The following is a 21008-nucleotide window of genomic DNA, read 5'->3' as shown; positions in this document are numbered from 1 at the left end:
GGGTAGAAGCTGTTTAGAAGCCTCTTGGACCTAGACTTTGCGCTCTGGTACTGCTTGCCGTGCGGTAGCAGAGAGAACAGTCTATGACTAGGGTGGCTGGAGTCTTTGACCATTTTTAGGGCCCTAAACATAAATGCCTTCCAAGCCATTCAGGCTACCCAACAGCATAGAATGCAACTGACATCTCTCTTCTTGATGAGAAGGCATGCCAAATGGGTTACTGGAGTAATTTGCTTGACCACAAAATAACTGTATGACTTTAACACCTGCAGTGTCATCTGGTTAAGGACTGTTCTTACACACAATGCAACGTGGAGTACCTCGGTACACCCCATAGCCGTGGTATATTGGCCATATACCACGAACCCCCGAGGTGCCTTATTGTTATTATAAACTGGTTACAAACGTAATTAGAACAGTACAAATAAATGTTTTGTCATTCCCGTGCTACATGGTCTCATATACCACGGCTTTCAGCCAATCAGCATTCAAGGCTCGAACCATCCAGTTTATAAAAGCACATAACCTACATGTACACACTGCCACTCAGGACACACACACCACAGAACTGCACTGATAAAGGGACATTCCTTGCATGAGGACCTCACATAAATACTTTACACTGGACAGAAGAAGGGGACGAAAACCAATCTACAGTCAATACACACCTGTGTGTGTTTTAGATTCATGAAGCTCCCCCAATGAGGACATATTGAAGAAGACTACTTATTCAGACAGGATTTCCCCCTCTCTATTTTATTTTTATATTCGTCCTTGCTACTACTATTTTTTATTTAAAAAAGGGACATTTTCATTAAGCTTTTAAAGATGTATTAATGGGAAAATGTATTTGTAAAAATGTAATATATACTGAAGTGAAGTTGATAAATACAGTACCACAGTACCTTCAAGACTATTGGAAAAGCATTCCAGGTGAAGCTGGTAGAGAGAAAGCCAAGAGTGTGCAAAGCTGTCATCAAGGCAAAGGGTGGAAACTTTGAAGAATATAAAATATAAAATATATTTATTTATTTATTTAACACTTTTTTGGTTACTACATGATTCCATGTGTGTTATTTCATAGTTTTGATGTCGTCACTATTATTCTACAATGTAGAAAATAGTACAAATAAAGAAAAACCCTGGAATGAGTAGGTGTGTCCAAACTTTTGACTGGTACTGTATTTATGACCATTATAACAATGTAGTGCTCAGGAGACTAACGTGCTGAAAGGGAACATATGGGGAAACTTAAATGGAATCTACTATTGATTCTAATGTCTCATGATTTGAATGCAATGTTACCTTATCTGTATACCATTGAAATAAATGTACAGTATAATTATCATCATCAGGACTATATTGATGCTTTTCATGTTTCTCTGTATGGAGATGAAATGAGCGATGAGACAGATACAATTTCGTTGATGTACCACTTGCCAACAAGTGCCTACAGCGACACATGGAAAGAGGCGAGCATCTAAAAATGTGGATATCATCTGTGTTTAGATCAGGTTGCAACCTAGCCCAATTACCTTACCCATTACCCAACCACAAGACATCCCTTCCGTGATGGTCTCTCATTGATTGATCAGTGATGAGGGTGGGGCCTGGTCAATGGGGCGTGGGCCTCTTCCGTTCGCATCTGGAATCTCGAGTGCAGCGCACTGTCCGAATTGTCTGCGCGAATAAACGGAGGGTGGTGAGCTCGGCGGCTGTAGACGACGCAGCTCTTGCTTTTGTACTACACTTGGGAAGCACCCTACTGGGAAACAACGGCAAGTAAATTCTCTTCGTTGACAATGACTATAGCGATATCATCATAAATATATGAATTAGAAAATAGAATTGAAAAAGTAAATCAATGGTACAGAAAGGTAGTATGTCCAGGACGCCTTCGACCTCAACCCAGGAGATCCAAATGGACATGTTTGATCAACATCCTCACACACAGGTAAGCAGTATAGGCTACAACTTAATTCTACCCGTGAAATCTCATCGTAGGATTTGATGAGCCAGTCCGCCTGTTGCTGAAGCTTTTGTTTAGACATTTTGACAGTCCACAGTTTCACTTGTCATAGCAGGAACGATACAAGCAGGAAAGCAGGTGAACGATTTTAAACCAGCTGCGGATAAGATTTCGTGGAGTAGACTATAATTCCCAGAGCAAAAAAAAAACGTTATGTGAACTGGCCTAATAACCAGGGTAATAACCAAGTAATGCATGTATTCTTCATCTATTATAGTAAAAGCATTGGTTTGGTCACAGAGGGCCACTAATATGGTAATTAACTGTGGCTGCTGTGTGTCCCTTTGGATGGATTTCCTTCTTCTGTTTCTCGTTACCAGCTGCTGCTGTTTCACTTCCAAATAAAACCACAGGAATGATTGGCTATGACATTTTTTTTCATATATTTTTTTTAATTACAATTTATGTGTTGTATGACATGACAATTTTTGGTTTGACCATTTGATGATTCGCTTTCATTGTGTACTAAATAAAATGCAATCATTCCACAAAGCTCTTTCTTTCTGAAATGATAGGGGATGAATGGCATACTCCCCTTGGCAGACACATTTAATGGAATAAGATCACACATAAGTATCATATCATGTGTTAAAATGCCCTCCCTTATAGCCACGCCTATTCTGCCCTCCAAAAAAACAGCATATTGGCTGTTGTTCTTTTAGAACTCTAAATGTTCAGAATGTAACTTTTTCTGAAGCTGTAAATGGCACCCAGGAAGTTACAGTATATGATATCACTGGTTACATGGGCACGATTGGACGTACAATTGAGTGAAGAGAAGTAAATAGGAGAATGACCAGAACAAACCCGCCCACGCTAAGCTCCATCATTGTCTCTCCACGAAAACCAGGACGTCACAGAAAAACAACACAGAAAAACAACACAGGCTGTATTACAACCCAAACACCTCACGCCATGCCAAGTGTGCTTCCTGCACGCCTCACTCTCCCACTCTTTCTCTCTCCATCTCTCTCTCCCTTCCCCATCATTCTTCCTATCTCTCCATCACTCTCTCTGACTGTTTCTTTTAGCTGTCAGATTTCTATCCCTTGCGTGTTGGCGCTGTGCTGAGAGACAGATGGACCCCCCCCCTCCTTGTGTCCTGTGGCGGGGAAGGGTTTGTGCGTGGCACTCGGATCAATTAGATATAAAGTTCACACATACCTGCGGGCGGGTTACGCCGGCATATTTATAACTCGGCGGTGGAGTGACGACCGGGGGACCGCGCTTAGAGGATGCGTCCCAAATGGCGCCGTATTCCCTACATAGTGTACCTATGTTGACTAAAGCTCTGTGGGTCCTGATCAAAAGCAGTGCACTTTATAGAGAAAATGGTGCCATTTGTAACAACCTGGAGGAAAGGCCCCCCCCCCCCCAACAACACTGAATGGCAACAACCGACCCAAACAGAGATGGAAATATATGAGCAGGCGCCGGAGAATCCTGAACTGATCCAAATCAATCCTGGCTACGATAACTCAGATTATAGATTGGGTTTGTTCTTCTGCGTGCTGCACCGGCTGTTGCTGTACGATTGCCTGGAGAATATTCAACTGTGCTCTGTTAAAGCTGGACGACGGCGACACACCACAGGCTTGTCCTCCCATCCCTCCCCAGTTTACAGTTCCTGTCTAACAGAGCAGCGCTCGCGTCACACCCCCCTCTAATTAGTCACTTAGCCCTGAAGGTTGTTTACCAACAGGAAACCTCCCCTCCCTACTTTCCCGGTATGGCATTTCCCTGGCCTTTACTGTAGCCAGACTCTCCCCAAAGGTTGTTTAAAGCACAGGCAGAGCCATACCTCTGGGGACTACGGTGCCCCGGATCAGTGATGATGAGAGGGGGAGCTGGACGACAGCTGGACCGGACCTAGAGCTTGACTCGAACTCTCTAACAGCTGGTCCGTAGCTCACACTGAGGAGTATTCTGATTAGAACTCTAGTAAAGTGGGTGTCTGTTAAAGTTGGTCATAGCTGTGGGCGCCGTGCGTGTATGCATGCTTGCCTGCGTGTGAGTGTGTGGGTGAAGGTGGAGGTGGTTGGCTTGGGTTGCTGGGAGCAGGTGTGTGGCGACAAACTGTACAGTTTGTGCTCAATGTGAGCATGATTTTGTACATGAACGAGAACATGGCTCTGAGAGGTTGATGATGTTTTTGAATGCAGGAATATGCCCCATGTGGGTGTCTACTTTTGAACCCTGCACATATTCAACCATACAGTATGTGTGTGTGTGTGTGTGTATTGTATGTTCCTGTTTACTATTCTTGTGGCCTCCGCTCAGGCATCTGTACACACACATCTGTACACACAAGAGCCCACCAGTCTTCCTGATTGCCAACAAATGCAATTAGCCGGCACTGCGTATCCATGGTGACGTGACCAGGGTGGGCTCTAATGCAATGGAGGGCCCTGCCCAAGCCGGATAGGCAATTTTCCAGGGATCAGCCAATCACATTACAGGGTCCCAACCTACATGAATAATGACAAGTAACGGAGGTTGAACATGAAGCCGAGCTAAGAGGGTGGAGTACACTGGTGCTGGGAGAGGATCAGGACACATTGTCTCCTCTTAACTCCCATCTCTGGCAGCGCTCCATCTGTTCTGGTCATCGTCTTCTATGTCCCTGAAGCTCTCCTGATCACGGAGTCCCAGTATCATAAACAATTTAATTTTGTGGTCTTGAGATGAATTTACCGCGAGAACAACGCTGGGCGGCTTCGTAATGTTCTCTCAACAGAAAATATGTTTTGTGAACATAACTTCTGTTCAAGTGTACTTTGTTTTATTAAGACTTGCTTTGCGAAGCTTGCCCTAATGTCTATACTTGGTTTCTTGTCTCCTCATCTTCCTTCCTTCTAGGGAAAGTATTCCAAGCGGAAGAGCCGCTTCAAGCGCTCCGATGGAAGCACCTCCTCTGACACCACCTCCAACAGCTTTGTCCGGCAGGTAAGACCCCTTTTTTTTTGCCTTATTCTGTGCCTGTACTGTACCTTGTATTGTACAGCCTGAAGTGATAAGTGATAAGTTGAAGAGATTCATAGGTGAGAATAGCCCGCTATGCGGCAGCACTGTTAGCGCCTTCTCATGTAATTAACCCAAACGCGTTTGCATGGCCACTCGCACGCGGCCCGTCAAAGCCCTCTGCAGTTGTACTTACATTACACGTTGCTATTCTCTTACTCCTCCCCCTTTCCTTTCCTTCTCTGTGCAATAGCTGTCTTGTTTATTTTTTCCCCCCTTGACCTATCTCTATTGTGTTGCTCCCATGATCACAATTGATGCCTCTGCAGTCCTCCCAGTGGATGCCCTCACCTACCCAGGACTCAACGTTTTTCACTCTGAATCAACAATAGACTGGTCAGACCTATGCAGCTTGGATAAGAACAAGACAGAGGGTGAGAGAGTGTATCGTAGGGACTCCACAATCCTGATTGTCATGTCCTGGTTCCGGGTCATCATGTCGGGCTCAGACCCTCCCCAGCACGCCCTTCCCGGTTCCCCGTGGTACATTGATCAACACTGTCAGGGTGAGCCCATGGAAGCCTGCTATTCTCCAGCTTTCCCATGGAGGAAATGAACACAACGTACCACACAGAGGCACTTCCTTTCCGGGGGTCTGGAGAGAGGGGAAGGGGTTTAAGGTGACACACGTGTGTCACCTCCATCACAGCTCATCATGCAGACATGACATTTTATTAAAGGGGCCCTGTGTCATGCCACCATGCGTCCCCTTTTCCTCCTCGACCTCTCTCAGTTGACCCGGAAACGTTTCGCCCCTGTCTGATGACATTAACCTGCTCGCTATGGGTGTCACTCTAAAAACCAAAAAAAAACTCCCCTCTCTTGGCAGTGAACACAGGGAGTGTAGCCCTCCTGTGGATTCTAAAGGTTAGCTAACTTCATCCTCGGTGGCACCCCTCCCCCTCCCTCCCCTACTCACTGGCACATCTCCTCATTAACTCTCTGTAAGTCTGCTCTGAGCCGGAAATGCACGGTAGGAGGGGCCGTTAAAGTGGGTGTTTCCCAAATGGATACCAACCTGTATACATCCTGAATTTGCGGTAAATGCTGCATTTAGATGTCATAATTTACTATATCGGCAGGCTATGTTACGTCTATGAATGCAGCTAGCTATGTTTCCCCCCTCTTTCTAAGCTTTAGTCTCACGCACACTGTCACACAATCAGCCAGCGGTGGAGCTCGTACACTGCCTGGTTTCCATAGCAACCGGCACACTGAATCTCCCCTCTGTGTGCAGGCGCAGTGGGATGGAGAGGAAGGAGAGGATGGTTAGATGGATTAGTGTGTGTGTGTACACAATAATAGAGTACTTTAGATACACAGGGAGTGGCAGGCATGTAGTAATGAGCACTATTACTAGCTGTGATTGTAACCTGGGAAAGAAGAGGCAATATGGATGTGAAAGACACAAGATGAATATATGCACCTCCTGTCCCCTCCTTGCCTCTTTGGAATTGTTCATCGCAGGTACAATGTCTGGGCTGGCTGAAGATGATTTGAGGATTCAATTCTACATCTCTCTCTCTCTCTCTCTCTCTCTCTCTCTCTCTCTCTCTCTCTCTATCCATCTATTTCTCTTCTCCCACACACACACACACACACTCTCCACACACCTCTCACACCACACACACACACACACACACACACACACACACACACACACACGCACACGCACACGCACACACACACACACACATTCAGATGGGTTTTTGTGATCAATACAGTGGACTGTCTGGCAATGGCCTCCAGCTGTACTACCATAGAGACATGAGATGAGCTAACCCCCTACACAACACAGTCAGTGAAGGACCATAATCACTCTGGCATCCCTGGGGGCTCATTCGCAGGGGTTCAGTTTCCTTCTTTTGCCATTCCATTTAGAGCTACTGTGTCAGTCCAACGCTATTAGGTCACGATGAATCACAGAATATTATTTTTGACGGCACCAGGGTCAGGTCAATTGGCTGTTTCACAACAGAGGGGTTTGTGTTACGTAAAAGAAGGCTGCTCCAAGCTCAGGACAAATAAATGAAATTCTGCGACCGCAATGTTCACAGGATGAAGCCAATCTTTAATAATACACCCTGAAATCACCTCTTCTCATTTGAGTGAGGAGAATTTGATAAACCGATAGTTACAGTTTCCTCCATCTGAGTGGCAGTTAGTCATTATTCCTCATTGTTTTTCACCCTTGTTGATTTTCCTCAGCTGTGTGGGAGAGAAATCCTGCTCGGGTGTATGTTCCCTTTCCATTGGAAGAGAAAATGTCATCAGTCCTTCTGTCAGTGCAGCCTGGCAGTCGGCTGCTTCTCTTTGAGGAGAGGGAACCAAACAGTAGTCTGAGTGGCTGACACTTGGGAGTGGCTCTGAGAATACTAGCCTGCCTGGCTGCCTGGTTGCCTGTCTCTGGCAATCTGCTCCCCATGCTGTGGCCTGGCTGGCTGCCTGTTCATCACCAGTCAGTCAACCACTCCTTGCGGTCCGCCATGGCGAGGCACCTGTCACAGTGTCAGAGGTTGCCCTCTGCTGGTGGAATAGAGAGACACCAGAGCTGTGCGTTCCCCTCCCCTCCCCTCCACCCCGCCTTCAACCCAATGCTCTCCTAGCTTAGACCTAGATTCAATCAGATCAAGTGTTAACCAGCAATAGCAAAACACCCACATAGCTGATGTACACTGATGTAGCATACAGCCCACCCCCTTAAAAAAAAACAGACATGAACACGATTTTTTGTTGTTGTTATTACAGGAAATTCACTTGAGAAATAAAACACTTTATCTCAGTCTTATGGCAAAATGTGTAGAATAGTAGGAAATTTGCTCAGGGATTCTTGAAAGTTGGGACTATCCTTGTCCGGCAGGGAAACGTGATAGTTTAAAACAATTATTTTGTTGCGTTATTTGAGCTTAAAATGTACATATATTTAGAGTTTTCAAACTACCTTCAATAATATTCATTTCCATGTCGGCTCCATGCCTGGAAATGCAAAGGATCCCAATTTCAAACTCTCCAAAAAAGTGTTTAAAAAATAAAATACAAATGGCAATAATGGATATTAATTGAAAAATAATGTCTTGTGACTAAACTGTGATTCCAAAAAGAGATTTGGTCAACAGCGTTAGATTTGTTTAAAATCCTAAATGAATCAAGAATGAGCAGCATCAGCTATACCATAAGGACCACTTTTTCATGTCCTCATTACATATATAGTGCAATGCATGGTCTCTACTTTTGATAGATTTAAACAATCACCGTGGTCACAACCATAAACGGTCAACTCCATCATCCTTATAGATTAAAACGGAATATGAATTTTGGTTCAAATATGTTACATTTAATTAGCTTTTAGAGTCATAAAGCAACTGAGGAAAAAGAAAACGAATTGCTACTGTGTATACCACTTGAACGAAGAAGAAAAATGCAATTTTGGTCAACTCCGTAAAATATCAACTCCGTCAGATGTTTGTCTAACGTCAACTCCGTCAGATTGCTGAAAGATCTGATAGAATGGTTGTTGTTTTTTTTATTGGCGATTTTGAAGTGAATCATTTCACAGATGTTTGTATTGAACTTTTCTTTTTAGAGGCAAAAATGTCTGTCTTGAGTCAACTTGTCAACTATGTCACAGATGGCTAACCCCTTAAGATTCTGAAAAAATATGTCTGTCTTGAGTCAACTTGTCAACTATGTCACAGATGGCTAACCCCTTAAGATTCTGGAAAAAAATGTCTGTCTTGAGTCAACTTGTCAACTATGTCAGATGGCTAACCCCTTAATGTCTGTCTTGAGTCAACTTGTCAACTATGGCTAACCCCTTAATGTCTGTCTTGAGTCAACTTGTCAACTATGTCACAGATGGCTAACCCCTTAAGATTCTGGAAAAATATGTCTGTCTTGAGTCAACTTGTCAACTATGTCACAGATGGCTAACCCCTTAAGATTCTGGAAAAAAATGTCTGTCTTGAGTCAACTTGTCAACTATGTCACAGATGGCTAACCCCTTAAGATTCTGGAAAAAATGTCTGTCTTGAGTCAACTTGTCAACTATGTCACAGATGGCTAACCCCTTAAGATTCTGGAAAAATATGTCTGTCTTGAGTCAACTTGTCAACTATGTCACAGATGGCTAACCCCTTAAGATTCTGGAAAAAAATGTCTGTCTTGAGTCAACTTGTCAACTATGTCACAGATGGCTAACCCCTTAAGATTCTGGAAAAAAATGTCTGTCTTGAGTCAACTTGTCAACTATGTCACAGATGGCTAACCCCTTAAGATTCTGAAAAAAAAGTAATCACTGTTCTGCATCATATGCTTAAATCAATTAAAGTATTTTCTGTGATGGACCTAAGGGATAATGTTTTTTTTTATAAACGTTATTTTCTGTTCTAAATCTAGAAAAACATGCCAAAATGCTAAAGAAGTGAGCCCTGAAGCATTTAATAGTGCTATAAAACAAAAGAAAGTTTGGAGATTTGGATGACATATTTGAGTAGATTACATCGCACATTCCAGTGTTCGGACTTGTAAACAGTCTGCATGGGATTTCTCTTATTGCGACTCCGTGCAGCCAATGGCAATGTCTGCTTTAGGTACAGTATAATGCGAGGAGCCATTTGTGGGTTGGACAGCTCTAACACACCCCCACCTCCGACATGTAAAAATATCAGCTATGTGGATGTCAACTAAAGCAGATATGATTGAATCGGGCCCTTAGTTTAGCAGGCTGGAGCCATTTGAACGCTGGCTTTAAAACTTATTTGCTGACTACTTGAATTGATCTAAGTATCTGCTTTCGGATTGATGAAGAAGTATGATCATTACATAAGGAAGTATGATCATCACATAAGGAAGTTTGATCACTACATAAGGAAGTATGATCATTACATAAGGAAGTATGATCATCACATAAGGAAGTATGATCATGACATAAGGAAGTGTGATCATGGCATAAGGAAGTGTGATCATCACATAAGGAAGTATGATCATCACATAAGGAAGTATGATCATCACATAAGGAGGTGTGATCATCACATAAGGAAGTATGATCATCACATAAGGAGGTGTGATCATCACATAAGGAAGTATGATCACTACATAAGGAGGTGTGATCATCACATAAGGAGGTGTGATCATCACATAAGGAAGTATGATCATCACATAAGGAAGTATGATCTGAAGAAGAAGGGACATGTTCATGATAGTAGAAGCTGGAATAGTCCATTGAAGTGCAACACTTTAGAACAGAAAGCTAGTCGGTATTGTATCCAGTTTGTGATGCTGGAACAGGAATGCCAACTGTTGCCTGAACTTAATCAAAGAGATTTTTAGAACAAGCCTGTGTGGCCTTGAAAAGTGTCCGTTTTATTTCCCTTGTCTTTAAGGGACACTCACCTCCTGGGTGCTGACTGGTTCCAAGTGTGCTGCCGTAGATACACTGTTCACCCCTCCCTCCTCACGCCCGCCCCGTCTGCTCACTTCCTCCCCTCTGACCCCATATCATCCCCTTGTTTGATGTCCCCGTTCCGGGTATAGAGAGAGACAGAGAGCAGGATAGAGGAACGTTTTTTGTGTGTGTTTTTTTCCCCCTGCCCCAGCCTCTCTCCCACGTCAGTGGGGGCATTGAATGACTGACGGCTGCATACCAAGCCTCCTTCTGGGGCTCGTTGCGTTGCGTTCACGGTCCTGTTTCTGTCCTGCCAGGGCTAAATATAATTCCCCAAGTTTGCAAATGTAGCACAAGTCCTGCAACCTGACCCCCACCCCCCACCCACCAGTCCCAGCTCTCTCACTCCCCTCTCCCTTTCTCATACACAAGGTTCAGGTTCTTGGAGGTGGGGGTGTGTGTTAGGAGGGTTAGGAGCGCACTCTCCTATTTTCACACATACAGTACTCTCTCTCTGGCTCTCTCTCTTTCAGAGACACACACACACAAACATTTGGACTTACACACTTGCCGGCACGGTCTCTCTCTCTCTCTCTCGCACACACACGCACACACACACACACACACTGCTGGTCGTTGGTGTGGACTGTGGCTTTGCCCCTCTGGTTTGCCGTGGTGTGGCGAACGTGGCGAACGCGGTATGGAGCAGACTGACAGGTATCGCAGGCCCGGCATGGTAAGACAGATCTAACTAAACGCTTTACATTTTTGGTGAGTCTGTTTTGGCACCCGGTCCGGAAAGGGCGCCTTGTCGTACTGTAGGAGTGTGTGTGTGTTGGAGTGTGTCTGTGAGACTATGTGGGCGAGTGTGTCAGAGAGGATTGAAATTTAGGTTGGTGGACAGGACACATTAACTTAAAAAAAAGTTTTGGATGCGCCATTTCCTGGTGTCTCTTATTCTCTCTCATTCTCGCTCTCTTTGATCCTCTTCTTTCGCCTGCGTTGTGTGATTCCATTTTGGGCTGGGCCACAGCTGCAGGAAAGGAGCTGGGTTTTTAATTAGACTTCCAGTCCCCCTGGTAGACTGCCTGCCTGCTGAGGGACCCGCCAGCCTCACTGTCCCAGACCCTAGCCCCTACAGCCATTTTATGAGGCCCCCTCTATTGTGAAACATGTGATCGGCATCTCTGGGGATCCAGGCTGGTCTCAGCCTGGATCCCCAGAGATGCCGATCACATAGTCCGTAACGTCAGTGTTTCCTAACACGTGAATGTAATGGTTTTTGACCTCCACAAATTTCAGACAGAGTGCTATATTTATGTAGCTGATTTCTTGATAGGTGGACGTCTAGGAGGATATTTTCTGACGTTTTAGTGCTTTTTTAATGTTACACTTCCTATGCGTATTGTCATTGTTTTAGTTGTTGTTTTGGTTTCAAAGTACCTTTTTAAATGCTGTGTCTCAACGGTATAATTAGTTGTACAAGGCAAGTCTATCTGCCATTAGCTTGTCCGTTTTCAAAACTTATTGTTGATATTACTTAATTAGTGCCCACTTTGAGCTGAATCACACCTCTGTGTATTTCCGGTGAGGACTGTACATGACTCACGTTTTCTGTTGTTGTCTCTCAGCACTGCAGGGCCTTTTTTTTTTAGATAGCAGGCCACGAAGACACGGATGTCCGTCGTCCGGCCCGTTGTCATGCCAACGGGCACACATCGTGTGCCAAGGCACATGGCCGTTTAGACATTGGGACGCGCCACTGGCCACCGCGAGACATGTCTAACGCTCCTCTCTTTAGTCCACTGTTAGCTTCAAACCTCCCTGCTTCTCAATACCTGTTGCTTTTTAATCCTCTGGAAGAGTGTTGCTTGTTGGTCTCCAGTTTCACCGCTGACTACTGTTTATGCCAGTGCTGCAGTTGTGGGACGTGAAAGCCCTGTAGAATAGGGATTGAGCCTGGGCATGATCATGGATTCTGTCCGTCGCCCTCTCTGCTGTCTGAGTGTGTTTGCCCTGTCTCTGACTGAGATTACAGCTGGGCAGACTGTTTGCTCCGATCACACAGAGGGCAGGAGGGAGGGCAGGAGGGAGTAGAGAAGGAGGGAAGGAGGAGATAGGCAGAAATACAGCCTAGGGGAGTAACGAGAGAGTGTGATCTTGTCAGGATTAGAATGTCATAATCAATCAGTGGTTTGGTCCCTTATTGTATTTCCCTTCTGTATCTTTTCTTGCTATCTTTTCGATCTTATTTCACTCTGTCCCACACACACCGCCTTCTGACTTTGAATCTTAGTCTGTTTTTATCCGTAGATCTTAATACCATCATCAAGGCAAAAGGCATATGACTTCACAGCACGTGTTATACTTCCTCCGACAGTCACAAAGGAGGACACTAGATAGATGCTTATACTGTTCATCCACCCGTACAGGATACAGTGAGCTCCGAAAGTATTGGGACAGTTGTTTTGTCTCTGTACTCCAGCACTTGGGATTTGATATGATACAATGAGGTTAAAGTGCTGACTGTCAGCTTTAATTTGACTTGTATTTTCATCAATATCGTCGGGTGAACCGTTGAGATATTACAGCACTTTTTGTACACAGTCCCCGCGTTTCAGGGGACCAAAAGTATTGGAACAAATGAATTCATGTCTATTAAAGTAGTCAAGTTGAAGTATTTGGTCCCATGTTCCTAGCATGAAATGATTACATCAAGCTTGTGACTCTACAAATTTGTTAGATGCGTTTCCTGATTGTTTTGGTTGTGTTTCAGATTACTTTGTGCCCGATAGAAACGAATGGTAAATTAAGTATTGTCACTTTTATTGTAAATAAGTATAGAATATGTTTCGAAAATCTTCTACATTAATGTGGATGCTACCTTGATTACGGAGAATCCGGAATTCATTGTAAATAATTAGGAGTGAGAAAGTTACAGACGTGCAAATATCATGCATCTGTAACTTAAGCTGTAGCCTGTAGACGCAATGTACACATCTCCATAACAGTATTGTACCATTCTCCCTCCTCCGGTTAGGCCTTCATTTCATCAGAAGAGGCAACATCATTAACATAATTTATCCCCTCAAGGCAACGCTTTTCTCCCCTCATTATTCAACGCTCTTGTCTTTCACACTCCCACTCTTTCCTTTTTCTTCTCCCTCTTTCTCTCTCTCTCCCTTTCCTCACTCTCGTTCTCTCTCTCCCCCCCCCCCCCCCCCCCCCTTCTCTCCCCCAATTTGTTCGATATCAGAGCTAAGCAGGTGTGAATTCACCCCAGTGGAAGGAAGCCACTTTGCAGATGGAAGAGAGCAGGAGAAGAAAGGCAGGGCTGCTTGGTGAAAATTACAGCCTCTCACCTCTCATACCTCCATGTCTCAGTGGTGTCAGCTGAGTAGCCCTGCCTACTAGCTCTGCCCAGCCCTGCCTACTAGCTCTGCCCAGCCCTGCCTACTAGCTCTGCCCAGCCCTGCCTACTAGCTCTGCCCAGCCCTGCCTACTAGCTCTGCCCAGCCCTGCCTACTAACTCTTCCCAGCTCTGCTCAGCTCTGCTCAGCCCTGCCTACTAACTCTGCCCAGCCCTGCCTACTAACTCTGCCCAGCTCTGCCTACTAGCTCTGTCTAATAACTCTGCCTACTAGCTCTGTCTACTAGCTCTGCCCAGCTCTGCCTACCAACTCTGCCCACTAGCTCTGCCTACTAGCTCTGCCTACTAATTCTGCCCAGCTCTGCCAAGCCCTGCCGAATAACTCTGCCCAGCCCTGCCTACTAGCTCTGCCAAGCTCTGCCCACTAGCTCTGCCTACTAGCTTTGCCTATTAGCTCTGCCCACTAGCTCTGTCCACTAGCTCTGCCCACTAGCTTTGCCTATTAGCTCTGCCCACTAGCTCTGCCCACTAGCTCTGCCTATTAGCTCTGCCTACTAACTCTGCCTACTAGCTCTGCCTACTAACTCTGCCCACTAACTCTGCCTACTAACTCTGCCTACTAGCTCTGCCTACTAGCTCTGCCTACTAGCTCTGCCTACTAACTCTGCCGACTAGCTCTGCCTACTAGCTCTGCCTACTAGCTCTGCCTACTAACTCTGCCTACTAACTCTGCCTACTAACTCTGCCTACTAACTCTGCCTACTAGCTCTGCCTACTAGCTCTGTCTACTAGCTCTGCCGACTAGCTCTGCCGACTAGCTCTGCCTACTAGCTCTGCCTACTAGCTCTGCCTACTAACTCTGCACACTAACTCTGCACACTAACTCTGCACACTAACTATACCTACTAGCTCTGCTTACTAGCTCTGTCTACTAACTCTACCTACTAACTCTGCTTACTATCTCTGCCTACTAGCTCTACCTACTAGCTCTGCCTACTATCTCTGCCTACTAACTCTGTCTACTAGCTCTGTCTACTAACTCTGCCTACTAGCTCTGCCTACTAACTCTGTCTACTAACTCTACCTACTAACTCTGCCTACTAGCTCTGCCTACTAGCTCTGCCTACTAGCTCTGCCTACTAACTCTGCCTACTAACTCTGCCTACTAACTCTGTCTACTAGCTCTGTCTACTAACTCTGCCTACTAGCTCTGCCTACTAGCTCTGCCTACTAACTCTGCCTACTAACTCTACCTACGAGCTCTGCCTACTAGCTCTGCTCACTAACTCTACCTACGAGCTCTGCCTACTAAATCTACCTACGAGCTCTGCCTACTAACTCTACCTACTTACTCTACCTACGAGCTCTGCCTACTTACTCTACCTACGAGCTCTGCCTACTAACTCTGTCTACTAGCTCTGTCTACTAACTCTGCCTACTAGCTCTGCCTACTAACTCTGCCTACGAGCTCTGCCTACTAACTCTACCTACTAACTCTACCTACTTACTCTACCTACTTACTCTACCTACGAGCTCTGCCTACTAACTCTACTGGACCAAACTCCAGAGGACTTACAGTTACATAATTCCAACCTGACAGCAGTGCAACTTGATTATTTATCGTTGTTCCATTGTTATCTGATCAATTTATGTATTTGCTGCACCTTTTGGATTTTGGGGTAGAGTAACCTTACTGGGGTTCAACTGAAAGCATTTATTACTGTAAAATGTTTTTCATGGATAAGGAGAGATATAGGGGAATATTTGCCAAGGAAATCTGGTTTGTGAAACCTGGCATGTCTCAGCTTTGAAGTTCGGTTGGAGTCATTAAAACTCGTTTTTCAACCACTCCACAAATGTCTTGATAACAAACTATACTTTTGGCAAGTCGGTTAGGACATCTACTTCGTGCATGACACAAGTAATTTTTCCAACAATTGTTTACAGAAAGATTATTTCACTTATAATTCACTGTATCACAATTCCAGTGGGTCAGAAGTTTACATACACTAAGTTGACTGGGCCTTTAAACAGCTTGGAAAATTCCAGAAAATTATGCCATGGCTTGAGAAGCTTTTGCGGCTAATTTACATAATTTGAGTCAATTGGAGGTGTACCTGTGGATGTATTTCAAGGCCTACCTTAAAACTCAGTGCCTCTTTGCTTGACATCATGGGAAAATCAAAAGAAATCAACCAAGATCTTACATTTTTTTTTGTAGACCTCCACAAGTCTGGTTCATCCTTGGGAGCAATTTCCAAATGCCTGAAGGTACCACGTTCATCTGTATAAACAATAGTACGCAAGTATAAACACCATGGGACCACACAGCCGTCATACTGCTCAGGAAGGAGATGTGTTCTGTCTCCTAGAGATGAACGTACTTTGGTGCGAAAAGTGCAAATCAATCCCAGAACAACAGCAGAGGTCCTTGTGAAAATGCTGGAGGAAACAGGTACAAAAGTATCTATATCCACAGTAAAACGAGTCCTATATCGACATAACCTGAAAGGCCGCTCAGCGAGGAAGAAGCCACTGCTCCAAAACCACCATAAAAAGTCAGACTACGGTTTGCAACTGCACATGGTGACAAAGATCATACTTTTTGGAGAAATGTCCTCTGGTCTGATGAAACATGAAGCACGGGGGTGGCAGCATTATGTTGCTGTAGGAGGTACTGGTGCACTTCACAATATAAATGGCATCACGAGGACAGAAAATGATGTGGATATATTGAAGCAACATCTCAAGACATCAGTCAGGAAGTTAAAGCTTGGTCGCAAATGGGTCTTCTGACCCAATGGGAATGTGATGAAAGAAATAAAAGCTGAAATAAATCATTATCTCTACTATTATTCTGACATTTCACTTTCTTCAAATAAAGTGGTGATCCTAACTGACCTAAGACAGGGAATTTTTGCTAGGATTAAATTTCAGAAATTGTGAAAAACTGAGTTTAAATGTATTTTGCCAAAGTGAATGTAAACTTCTGACTTCAACTGTCTGTCTATAAGCCCAGCTCTCCAGGCAAAGCCTTGAAGCAGGATGTTTATAAAATAAGCTCAGCTGTAGCCATTAGTCACCTGTTGAGTATGTTTCTGAGAGCATGTTAATCTAGCCATTTCTCCTGCCTTCACCACTTCTAAAGTGAGCGGTGCTATTCTGATGGTGTCTCTCATCCTCACCATGTTTATCTCTCTCTCTCTCTCTCTCTCTCTCTCTCTCTCTCTCTCTCTCTCTCTCTCTCTCTCTCTCTCTCTCTCTCTCTCTCTCTCTCTCTCTCTCTCTCTCTCTCTCTCTCTCTCTCTCTCTCTCTCTCTCTCTCTCTCTCTTTCTGAACTAAGCAGCTGGGCTGGTTACTATGACACTACTGGGATCTCTGGCCTGGCCAATGGGAGAGCAGCTATGGGATCAGGTGGTCTTTAGCTATTTTGAACAGGAGCTGTGAAGTGAAGCAAACAACTAAATGAGTGACAGAATCCATTGACATAGGGAGGGAGTGGAAGAGAGGGAAGGACAGTATGCATTAAAGGAGTATGTAGAGAGGCGATGGGAGAGAGAGAGGAAAAGAGAGGCTTAGGAGAGAGAGGGCTGTAGGAGAGAAAGAATAAGGGGGAGGGTAAGAGTAATTAGAGGCATCCCTACTGTCTGTTGATCGGTACATCACCCTGGTTCCTGCCTCACACTCCCCTCCCCACCAGACTGTATTTGTTTAGTAAAGGATTGATTAAGTCCCTAATTGTGTCTCCCTCTCTTTTTCTCTCCATGGATTTCACTCCCGTCTTTGTCTTTTTTCTTTTCTGCGGGTTTGTCATGTGGTGTGACCAGGTTGAGTGTGTGAGTCACACATACTGTAAACACACGCACTCCGCGCGCGCACACACACACACACACACACACACACACACACACATACAGACACAGACACACACAGACACACACACACAGACACACACAGACACACACACACACACACACACACATCCCTCTTGCTCCCTCTCGCTTCACTGCATCACGGACCTGTTGCAGCAGTCAGGGAGTTGCTGTTCTGTGAGAGTTATTCTGAGGAGGCAGTAAGCTATTCTCTCCTCTTTATTCTCTCTCTTAGACAGACACAGTCCTCTTGGTTTCCCATCTATCTTAATTAACCTTTCTGTAATAATCAGCTCTCCATGTTGGGATGCACCTGTATGGGTTAGAGGATGACTCAGAGCCGGTAAGTGGCAACGGCTATTATCATCATGATTAAACACTGCATGTCTGTCTGTGTCGGGGAGCCGGACAAGGGTGGGTGTGTTGTGTTAATGAAACAGGAAGTAGGGATGGTCAGGGGTGGCTCCCCTGGAAGTGGCTACCTGTTGCCTTTGTTACCGGGCGTGGCATTGCTAAGCCACCGATTGATTTTGATGGGAAAGGTGGCTGCACAAGTATCAACTTTCTGTTTGTTATTAATTCAAACCATATAAAGTGGCACAATAAATATCAAAGTGCCTAGCTCTCACTCACATACAGTATTTATGTCTGTCTGTGACAGGTTGCCCTTGTGTATATTTAGTCCTTCAAGTCCGGTCTGGTCTCTATTTGCTCTGGAGTAGAGATGGGGGCTGAAGCCGCTGAACCTTCACCTCCGACCCCTGACCCGTGCTACCTTCTGGGGCATTCTGGGACTCAACCCTTCTTTTCATTTCTTCTTCTCTTTCACACGGCTCTACACGTAGCAACAGTACCTGCAGTTGCTGTTATAACAGGCAGAGACCGAGAGACCGATAGGGAGTCGGGAAGTTTTCTGATTTTGAGATCGCACCATTTTTTTTAAAAGCACTTTTGCTTAAGAACATACTTATGTGCTAATTACCAAATACCTACGTGTTTGAACTCCCCATTTTCTCACCGGGGAATTATTTCAAGTCATTACATATGGTGGATGTCAATTCTCACCACATTCTCACCTCTATTTTAAAACCCCACACCTAATGACTCACTCATTCTGCCTCGCACATTCAGCTGTCCACATTCTTGTCTGCACCTCCCACGGGTGTATGCGGCAAGCAAGCGAGAGAGAGTCTGACACCTGGAAAAACCGAACAAGTGGGATAGTTACATAAAGAGAACACTCAAACACTTTACAAGTGAGCCAGGCTGTACTACCAGTGCTGGGCTGTGGTGTACAGTATGCCAGGCAGGGAACGCTCCGCTCTGAGCAGAGCCCCCCAGGAGAGGAGGCCAGGCCAGGGTTTTTATTGTGTGGATGGGTGGATTAGGGTCAGCCGGAGAGGCTCAGGTTACCATTGATCACTGGTGGTGGAAGTGGACAAAACCATAGCCACTTCATGAGTGATATATCAGTGCTAATATTAAATCCGGGCCTTAGGCCGTTTTATCTCTCTTTTCTATCTCTCTCTCTATCTCCCCCTCTCTCTCTGACACGCCCACACTCAGTGAATCTGTTGGCACTGGGTGTTAAACACATCAAAGCGCCTGATCAGATGTGATTCAGGTTTGCATATGTGTTTTGATGCATCCACTTCACACCCATATTACACCAGCCAAGTGTTCTGTGCCAGACTGTAATGTGTGTGTATTTGAGGAGTAGGCTTGAGTGCAGGCAGCCAGTCAGGCAGCCAGGCAGGCAGGTTCCCTTTGTGGCTCCAAGTTATAAATAAAGGGTGAAACAAAAGAAATACCACAGAGAGGTGGACCTGATGACAATTATAGGTGATTGAGATATTTGCCCTCGAGCCATTCAGAATGAGGTAGGCACCAGTCAGTAGTATAGAACACACTACAGTACATACTATGGTCTAAACAGAGATGGACAGAACACACTACAGTACATATTATGGTGTAAACAGAGATGGAGCAACGCATAAGGAGATGTGAAAAGACAGGCAGTGGAAAATAATATATTGAGAGAAGAGACTGAGAGGCACAGAGTGAAGGAGACATAAAGCAGAGAGGGAGAGAGATCCCAGATTATCACGTTGGGCACAAGGCCTTGATTGTGTTATTCCACACACACCTCTACATTCCACTAATTTCTCTCCCCCCTGTCTGTCGTTGGTGTTGTTATGGGGAGGTGTGTGTGTGTGTGTGTGTGTGTGTGTGTGTGTGTGTGTGTGTGTGGTTCCAGTAGTACTATTGCTGTCTTTATTGCCTTTACAGGCACAGGGTTTTTTATTCAAGGACGTGTGGTCATGCCATAGAATACGCTTGTGTACACACACACACACACACACCCCTGCTTGAACAAACATACAACACGCTAGAAAAAATGACCATGCCACCATCTCCCACATTCTCCTTCTTTCCTTCTCTCTATACCTCCTCTCTCTCTGCCCTCTTTCTTTCTCTCTCCCACACATAAACACACACACACTCACTCACTCTCACTTCCTTACTCTGTCCCTGTGTGTGTGTGTGTGTGTGTGTGTGTGTGTGTGTGTGTGTGTGTGTGTGTGTGTGTGTGTTGCAGGGCTCTGCCGACTCCTACACCAGCCGGCCGTCGGACTCAGATGTGTCCCTGGAGGAGGACCCAGAGGCACTGAGAAAAGAGGCAGACCTACAGGCCTTGGCCACCCTCGAGAAAGCTAAGGTCAGAGGTCACCATGGCCCTTCCCTGTGGCCCTGTCCTTCTGTTATACAGTACCCCATACAGCCATACAGAACAGCACGGTCTTTAACCATTCGCCCTGACCCTAACTATACACCTGACTAATCTCGCTAACAGTGTCCCCTCGATGTTTTAGGCACACGGTTAACACATATTATAGAATGTCTTTCTAGTCAATTAGCATTCAATAACAGTCTTTGTGACATTATAGACTTGTCCGCTCTATCGCCCTCATGTCATTCATCATTCTTATCCTCCGTTCTCATTCTTTGTTTCGGCTTTCTCTTTCTTGCTTCAACCCCTCCAGACCAAACCAGTGGCCTTTGCTGTGCGGACGAATGTGGGCTACAATTCTGGGCCCAACGACGACGTCCCAGTGCAGGGCATGGCCATCTCCTTTGAAGCCAAAGACTTCCTACACATCAAGGAGGTACCGGAGCTGCGTAAACAACACTGGGCCTTCTTATTTCTTATTGTTAGATCATTTCTGAAGATGATTTAGTCCCCGTCCCCTGGAGCTTTACGAAGACAGTGGGGATATGGTGAAGTGGCATTTTGTTATAATATAAACATCCGGTTCTATATTTATATCTGA

At 45.1% G+C, this 21008-nt stretch overlaps 1 protein-coding gene across 1 annotated transcript in view; it reads left to right on the top strand.

Moving 5' to 3' along the window:
* Positions 1 to 1860: 1860 nt before the first annotated feature.
* Positions 1861 to 21008, top strand: part of LOC139364637 (voltage-dependent L-type calcium channel subunit beta-1-like) — a 31037-nt gene continuing 11889 nt past the window's right edge. Inside the window, exons 1-4 of the mRNA XM_071101552.1 lie at positions 1861 to 1954; positions 4889 to 4975; positions 20276 to 20395; positions 20721 to 20843. Of these exons, the coding sequence (XP_070957653.1) occupies positions 1865 to 1954; positions 4889 to 4975; positions 20276 to 20395; positions 20721 to 20843 (420 nt within the window). The 5' untranslated portion in view covers positions 1861 to 1864. The remainder of the gene's footprint in view (positions 1955 to 4888; positions 4976 to 20275; positions 20396 to 20720; positions 20844 to 21008) is intronic.

The sequence above is a fragment of the Oncorhynchus clarkii genome, chromosome 13, assembly GCF_045791955.1.
Source record: "Oncorhynchus clarkii lewisi isolate Uvic-CL-2024 chromosome 13, UVic_Ocla_1.0, whole genome shotgun sequence".
Classification (NCBI taxonomy): domain Eukaryota; kingdom Metazoa; phylum Chordata; class Actinopteri; order Salmoniformes; family Salmonidae; genus Oncorhynchus; species Oncorhynchus clarkii.
This window is presented reverse-complemented; position numbering and strand designations above follow the sequence as displayed.